The following is an 8906-nucleotide window of genomic DNA, read 5'->3' as shown; positions in this document are numbered from 1 at the left end:
ATTTTTCTAAGAAAATTTCATTATTTTTGTTCTCAGTTTATTTCAGTAGGTCTGTTTTCACTGGAAATCATAAAAAATCTTTTTCATCCTCTGACATTTACCCCATTTCACCCTTCCCCACTTCACTAGCTTCTCTAATAATTGAATGCCTTTATCTCTTGTCTTGCATTTCTGACAGGCTTTTGCATTGGTCTAATTGTAATATGTATGCGAAGACTATTAGTTTGTGGTATGTGAGCAATATGCACTTCGTGGATACGTATTGTAAGTTGCCTATCAAAAACACAACCATCGGCGCAAGTGTCAACGTCTAGGGAAATAAAATGTCAAATTAGTCACCAAACAATCGTTGTAATGTTAGTGTATGTGGTGTGAATTTGTGCTATTTGAAAAAATATCAAGCAATGGAAGGTTCACTAAGCAAATGGACAAACGTTATGAAGGGGTGGCAATATCGATGGTTTGTTCTGGACGACAATTCAGGCCTGCTTTCCTACTATACGGTGAGTACCCACAATCATGCCATCTTTTGATGCCTTCTAGTTTGGAATATTTTATGAACTTCCAGCAAAAAATCGTCACATGTTTTGTATTTACCTTTTACAAGGGTTCAACACGTTAAATTGTATTCGATTGCATAAACGGGGAGTAATTAAAAACAATCAATTTGAAATAACCTCTGATGTTTGTTAAATTGACTTTGGCGTTAAACATAGACCCTAGGCATTCTCAAATCACATCTTCAACCAATGTGGGATATCCCAGTGTCGATCATAGTCTAGTGATGTATTCAAACAGCTTCTAAGTTGGAATTGTTTATAATTAGTTTAAAACAATAACATCATATCAGTGCTACAGTGGCGTGCACATTTTACTCGCAAATCTTCATAATATCTGAAGAAGATAAATAAATTGTTCAAATTCACATTTGTTTATAATTTTACGGATATCATTGTGATCATTATGATAACGTAATTATGCCCTTATCTTGTTTTATTCGTAAAAACAGAAGAAATGAGAACATCAATGTACACTCAGTAGGTAGATAAATTATTAAGTTTCTTTTGCAAGAGGAGAGAAACAATTTGTTGATGATTTATTATTTCAATGTTTCCTCAGAACTTTGCTAGTTTTCTCCGATTATTAATTTTGAAAATTTTGAATAAAAAAATAGTACTTACTTCTCTTTCCAGCAAGATAGGTACCCTTGAAAAAACACTCAAGTAGACAGAAGTGAACAATTCCAAAAAAGTACTTGAAAGCAAATAGCATTCTTTACTTTTTTCATTTGTAAGTTAGACTTTTGTTATGCTTTGTTATGGAATATCTATATGAATATTACTGGAGTTTTATCCCAACACCAAACCGTTATTTCAACACCTCGACACGTATTTCGATCACCAAGTGATCATCTTCAAGAGGAAGAATGAACTAAATACACAAAGGTACTAACGATGATATCCTTTTACCATAGATACCTCTGCTAGGTACCTGTGTCTTAATTGTCTTAAATTAATTTTACTATGTTGCTAGTCTTAAATTAATTTTACAATGTGGCCTTAGGTAATAGTCAAGTAAATCTGATAATCAAAATATTATTTCAACAAGCTATATTTTATACTATTAGTTATTGGTCCATTATTGTTATTCATAATATTCATTATGTTTAAGTAGGTACTCATTTCTACACTCTAGGCATCAAAATATGATGGGCGATTGCTGATTTTTCAGGTCTTCCATATTTTAGGTGTGCCTTATATCTTAATTTGATAGATCTTTTAGTCTGTCCATAATATTTTGCGTCGCAGTCCTCACATTTAATTTCGTCAATTCCAGACTTTTCCGAATTCTCGACTTTGTCCTTTGGGTTTCCTAAAAGGCTCTGTAGTGTATGATTTGTTTTAAATACCACCTTCATACCTAGTTCGTTGAAGATTCTTCATGTAACGGTGGTATGGAACTGATATTTATCTTGGTTTTGATCCTATATATTGTATAGGTAGGTTTGGGCCTTATATATTGTATAAGTTTCAAAATGTCCTTATAGGACGAAACTGCAGTAACGTTAGTTACAAATAAAAGTGGTAAAAAACATAGAAAGTTTCATTTCTCTTTTCTTCATCATGATTTCCTATTACGTAGTAACGGCTACATCCATCAATTAATTGATTAATTAATAATCATCTTCATCACGATCACATGTGATGGCGTCATGGCAACAGAATTCAGCGTGGGAACGGAGTGAGAGAGTAATAGAAAAAATTGAATAGAGGATAGAGGAATAGAAACTCGGTGAGGGAAATATAGGTATCACACAGCTGTACGTATTAAACTTTATTGGCGAATTTTTGTTATTTCGGCTTGCGGAAATCGTCAGATTATATATTTTTCGTTATCCTTGAATTATTTCCTTCACAATAAAAAAATTAGCTACGCTCGAGAATGTCGAAATGACGTTATTTTTTTACAACTTTCCTGCCCTCCCCTTTCTTTACGTCACTCTCAAATTGTCAGATTACTGGAATATAAACTTTTCAACAGGTAATTAACTCACCTTACCTTAATCTGACGCGCTCGAGAATTTCTGATGATCATTTTTTTTTACTAATCTGATCCTTTATCCCTCACAGGCGGCCTTATATATGGGGCTCATATTTGGTGGAGTACTTAACCGGGTACAAGGTATCCCCCTGTATTATTAATCTGCCGCGCTTCTGTAAATCCCGAAATCCCCGCTTGGGATCCCCTATTATTACAGTGGACACTATACAGTATACACTGTTACATCCGTACAATGGCACATATTGTAAAACTTATAAACATGAATTCATAATTTATAATGTACTTATACTTGATGTTATGTGAACAAGACTCTATTTAAATATAAACATAAGTTGTTAGATCAGCGTGTCAAGTATTACAAACATGTCCAATAAACATATTGCTGCTGAAATTTTAAAGTCTGAAAAGATGCATAAAGGTAGGCTCAATCCGGAATTGAGGCTAGTTGAATCCGTAAAGGAGAAATCGGTAGCAAATAACATTGTTTTCACGCAAGCTAATAAAGGCAAAACGGTCATAGATATGAACATGAAATTCAAGATATTACAGTCCCGGATAAAGTCAAATTGATTTTATTCGATGTAAAGAATCTGTTTCCCAGTATTCTCCGAATAAAACGATTATTCTTGTAGAAAATCTATTAGACGAGAGTTCTGTCAATCCGGATGTGAAAAAGGAAATATTAGACTTGCTTACGGTTTTTTTGTCACAGAATTACTTCCGATTCAATGAAATGTTTTACTCATCCTGCAAAGGTCTCCTAATGGGAACCCACTCAGTCCCATTCTGGCATAGATTTTGATGGACGATTTGGAGAGAAAGATAGACAGTAACCCACTGGTAAGAAGTTTCGTGTATTGGTATCGATATTTGGATGATATCCTGGTATGTTTCACAGGAACGAACAGACAGTTCACTAAGTTATTGAATTTCGTCAATTTTCTCCACCCTTCTCCACATTCACTATGGAGATGAAAAAGGAGGACTCTATAAATTTTTTTGACTTGACAATAACGAAAGTTAACCAACATGACTTTTCAATTTATCGTAAACCAGCACATACAGATATTATCATTCATAATTCGTCTACCCACCGGTATTAGCTCAAAGTAGGAGCATTCAACAGTATGATTCACAGACTGATGAATGTACCCTTGTCAGAGGCGAATTTCAATAAAAAACAGAATATCATAAAACAAATAGCTGCCAACAATGATTACGATAGCAGTCTAATACATTCTCTATCATCAAAATAGTTATACTGCCAAGCTTTGAAGGAAGTTTACCCAATTCGAAGAGATGAGGATAAACTGTATAGAACCTCAACCTACGTAGGCCAACCCATTACAAATATTTCATATTTTCTGCACAACAAAGTGTAAATATTGCTTTCAAAACCAACAACAACTTAGGCATGCACATTAAGAATAACAAAGATTAAAGTTCAGAAAAATAGGGACTGCATTGATTATCATTTGGGTCATGTCCGATGTTTCATATAGGTCAAACTGGAAGAACGTTCAAAGCCCGCATAAAGGAACACAGAATGGAAAAATAAATTCCACATATGCCACTCACTCAATCACAGAGGGACATGAGTTAAACCATGAATTCAAACGCCTCCATTTCCATAAGAAAGGTTTGAAACTTAACCTGTTGGAGAGTATGGAAATAAACAATTTCAAAAACTTTCAATATCTTATGAACGATCAAACTGAACTGAATGGACATTATTGAATCTGTTCATTTCCAGGCAAGAAAAGTTAAGTATAATTACAGTACTTTGGAAAAATTTAATTTATTCGTATATAGTTGATGAATTGATACCTGACCGTTTCAGGTAGATTCCATTTATTAGAAAGTAGGCATACAAAGAAGTAGGCAATATATTATAATAAAATATAGTTGTAATTATGAATTAACTTTTAGTTTATGCTTAGAGAGCTTTTGCATAGCGAAACACGTGTCGCCAACTAAAAAGTAAATAAAAAGATTGGAGCCATTTTAATAATATCACTTTTGTACTTATGAAACTATCAGACATTGTGCTTCTAAGATTATTTTTACTGTGAATGAAATTTCATTGACAAATATATAGCCTACTTTTAGCAAAATTTAAGAGCGCCACTCATTTATTAATGTTTTTGGAAAGAAATTATCAATTATACAAAAATTCACTATGTCAACGTATTAATTTTCTAGTCGCAAACTTGACTCAGTTTGTTCTGAATAATATAATCTTATAATATCTATGTACTTTTCACCTGTAAATATCATTACTATAAGTGCTGTATCAAGCATTTCAACTACTATGTTTACCCCTAGAAAACTGTTAAGAAACACTTAAGTTCTAGGAGTGATGGTATTTCGGCGGAGTCGGACTACTGTTTTCAAATTCGATCCTCACCATTGGGATTTCGGAAACTATGAGAGATACGAAGATGGTTAAATTGGGGCAAAGTTGCGCATTCACCTGACTAACAATATGCCGTTGAGAAAGTTCTGGAATTCCAGTATATCCGGAGATATCCGGAAAAAACAGAAATTTTAAGAAATGATTTCGAAAATAAATTGCACTTCCACATTGCCACTTTTTCCCTGCTACACAATCATGTTTTCAGATTTGCTATCTGACGTTTCGTCTTCCGGTCACCATCTTCAACTTTATTTTTTCTTATGGGCGCTACATTGGATTCTTTCTTTTTTGAATAGAACCAGATTTAACCTTTTCAATGATGTATCATTCTTTTTCGAAAAATTGGAGATATTGGAAAAAAATAATTCTTATCATGATAGCCTTTGACTTTGATGTTTCTAAATTTGACTTTCAATTTGTTACACTCAATGAAATTTGGTATTGTACGAGTCATTGAATTTTTGGCGAAAAATGGCGTTCACGAATGAAGAAAAAGGAGATATGATACAAATTTATTACAAATACGATAAAAACAGTGTTAAGACATCGGAAATGTATTTAAACTTGTATCCCGAAAGACGACAACCACATCAAACTATGTTCAAGTTATTGGATCAAAATCTCACCGAGTTTGGTTCATTCGAAAAGCCGAGGAAAAAATACGAAGACAGAATGGGCCGGGAAAATTTGATAAATGAGGTATGTATGAGGTAAGTTAGACAATGTATCCTTTTCAATAAAAATTAATAAATTGTAGATAAACACGAACCCGGGGAAATCTACAGGTCAAATTTTCTCCGAAATGAATATTTGTCATACAAGTGCTTGGAGACATCTCAAAAAAAGAGCTTTGAAATGTTACAAAATACACACGTTAATACTGAATCGCACTTGAGGTCGAATTTCTCGGAAGTGCTTGAGTTTGTTCATGTTCTAAATGTGTTCGTTATTCCGGTTGAATATCCCACAATTCGTAAAAGTGCTTTCATCTGTCCAAATTACATTTTCCAGGAAAACAGAAAAACCAGGTGTTCTCATTAGCCAATTACAAAATTCTAATCGCCTTTCGGGATCACCTGGATGCCATTTTTGAGATATGTGTATTTTTCCGAATCCTTCGAAAAATAAGGTCAGAAAAAAATAAAAACCATTTTCCAAAATTTCTGTTTTTTCTGGATATCTCTGGATATACTTGGAATTTTAGAACTTTCACAACGACATATTGTTAGTCAGGTAAATGCGCAACTTTGCCCCAATTTAACCATCTTCGTATCTCTCATAGTTTCCGAGATCCCAATGGTGAGGATCGAATTTGAAACACCCTGTAGATACCTATTAAAGTGCTGGTATGAAGATAGGATTTCTCATGTATAGTTTGGATAGTTTCTTCCATCGATTATACAGGCTAAAGTTTCAAGGAGTTTTGAATTAGTGATTTGAGGGTATATATACAAGGTGATCCATTTAAATTGATGGATTTCAATCATTGATAACCATTTTGTATTTTCAGCAAGATAAAAAATTGAGCAATAGGTTACGTGGGTCTTCGTCTAAACGATCCACTTTCTTTATTTTTTTCCAATGACCAATATAACACGACATTATAAGGTATATAGTTATACTTCATTACAGACCTCTAAATTTAATGTCAGCTGGTTCTTCTTAAATGAATCCGGTCAATCTAGACATTGGAAGGTACATAAATTTACAACAAGCTGCAAACGCGGGTAATTGTTTAAAACACAGTTGAAAATAAGATTTTAAAATTCCGAATGATTGCGAAGCCTGGAAAAAAAAATTATTCGAGTTCAAAGGTCAAAAATCTCGAAAAAAATTGTTTTTTTTGCGATTTTCAGGAAAACGGTAAGTTTTATCATAAAATAACCTCAAATAAAAATTGTAGATCATAAAACTCTCTACAAAAAATGTATCATTACTTTTTTTTCTTAGAGCCACCGTTTCTGAGATACGACGAGTCAAAAATTTGTAAAAGTTGTAATCGTCATTATATGCACACGTTTCCACACCACCTATGTCACATGTCTTTTGTGATTCTGTCAAATTGAAAACTGGCATTATAAAATATATTAGGAAGGGTTGGAAATTATAAAAGCGATTGAAATTAAAAAAAATTAAAAATTTATTCATCTGAGTTATAACTTTCAAATACTTCTTCTTGTTGTTCTTCTTCTTGATCTTCTTCTTCTTCTTAATACTCATCCTGGGTATAGGTAAACTGCGTCAAGAGTGATGTATCGCATGTTTCCTTGTTGGTATCAAATGAATCCTCCACTATTAGTGATTCAGCATTAGAACATGACGCCTTGACAATTTGTACATGCCAGAAAACACAACTTTTTTACAACCACATTTAGCGCTGTATCCCTTTTTACAGTTGCAAAAAATTGTGTTCAGCAGTTTTTCCGGCGCAGGTGGGAGTAAAGTCTGAATAGGTTCTAATGCATTGTCGACCAACTTCCAACCCCAGTCTTTTGGGTCTAGCTGATAACCAAGCCACACTTGAACTTGGTAATATACCCGGAAAAGATGTTGATGAGCAGCAAGTGAGGTTGAAGGAAACAAGCTAATTGCACCTGTTTCTTATTTTTAGTGTTTTTTACGAAACATGCATATCGATACTTATCTAAGCAGGTGGTTTTTTTCGGAGCTTTGTACATAGAAAGAAGAAACTGAATCCCGTTGGTGATAATTTCTTGTTGAGTCGAATTACTTTTTTTGAAAACTTCAGCACATTGAACTAAATCTTGTTTTTCAAACATTTTAAAGACTGTTGCTTCACATGTTGTTGCTACATGATTTTGACTCTTTGCAAAAGTAGATAAACTTTTTGACGAATATATTTCAGTTTGACTTTGAGCTTTTCCTGGCGTTAGAAAGAAAATGGTTTTTTCAGGTGGAGTTCGAGCAGTAAAAAGTACGAGTAAGTCTACATCTTCACCAACAACAATAGTTGTATTTGTCAAATTAAATTGCTCTATAGCTGTTTCAATAATCAGTACGTCGGCATCGTAATTAGCCTGTTTAAATAATATATTTTCGCCAATAAACTTATCCTTCAACATTGAAACTAACCGAGATTTGTTGTGAGTATTTGCAAGAAATTTCTGTTGACTGGTAGGAACTGTCATGAATTCATCAAATAGAATATCGGAAGATGAAGATGTTGCTAAAGTTCGACGACGTTGTTCTGCAGCTTTAATATTTCTCGTGCAATCATCAGATAGCGATCAAATACGACCGTAATTGTGTCTACGTACATACTGAACGTATTTATCTAAAATAATGCTAAATGTTTCTTCATTATCCCACACAATACGATGTAGTAAGTATCCACCGTCAATGATGTATGTCGTATTAGTATTGTAAATTTCAATATATACAGTGTGACCCATTTAAAATGGAACCACCCCTGTAGAATGTGCATTTTTCAATCAATCTCAATTTTTTTTAATTGAAATATTAAGCATGAAAAACTGTATCTTGACACTAACTTTCACAATTTTAGTTTCATTTCCAAGGCACTCTATGGTTTTTTTTGTTTGTCAAAAACGGCAAAAATTTATTAGTCAATTTTTGTTTTCAAATTTGACTACACCACTGGATTCGTAGTCGTTATAAATCAAAACTGTCAAATTTTCATTAAAAAATATTTGTTAACAACGAAGTTACAACAACTTCAATTTTGGAAACAAAGTATTTGTTTGTAATTTTTATTCAGATTATAGACATATTTGAGATCTGACAACACTGTCATCACCAAGTAGAACACCAGTGAATTTGTACAGTGAAAATCCGAAGTCAACAGCTCAATGCGTTCTACAGTTATAACTCCTGAAAATATGAGAGATTTGTGGTGCAAGCGTTTTGTAATAAAAATCTGACTACGCCACTGGATTTGTGGATAATA

General features: G+C 33.4%; 1 protein-coding gene across 2 annotated transcripts in view; it reads left to right on the top strand.

The window, feature by feature from the left end:
* The first annotated feature begins 319 nt into the window (after positions 1–319).
* LOC111512193 (oxysterol-binding protein-related protein 9) overlaps positions 320–8906 on the top strand; it is a 187080-nt gene continuing 178493 nt past the window's right edge. For both annotated transcript variants that reach the window (XM_074180728.1, XM_074180727.1), the window contains exon 1: positions 320–503. In XM_074180728.1, the coding sequence (XP_074036829.1) occupies positions 405–503 (99 nt within the window). In that variant the 5' untranslated portion in view covers positions 320–404. The remainder of the gene's footprint in view (positions 504–8906) is intronic.

Source organism: Leptinotarsa decemlineata, unplaced genomic scaffold, assembly GCF_025532065.1.
Source record: "Leptinotarsa decemlineata unplaced genomic scaffold, Ldec_3_MD MMD2_tig00026299_RagTag_RagTag, whole genome shotgun sequence".
In the NCBI taxonomy this organism is placed as follows: Eukaryota; Metazoa; Arthropoda; class Insecta; order Coleoptera; family Chrysomelidae; genus Leptinotarsa; species Leptinotarsa decemlineata.
The sequence above is the reverse complement of the archived record's forward strand: the minus strand, read 5'-3'. Positions and strand labels throughout refer to the sequence as shown.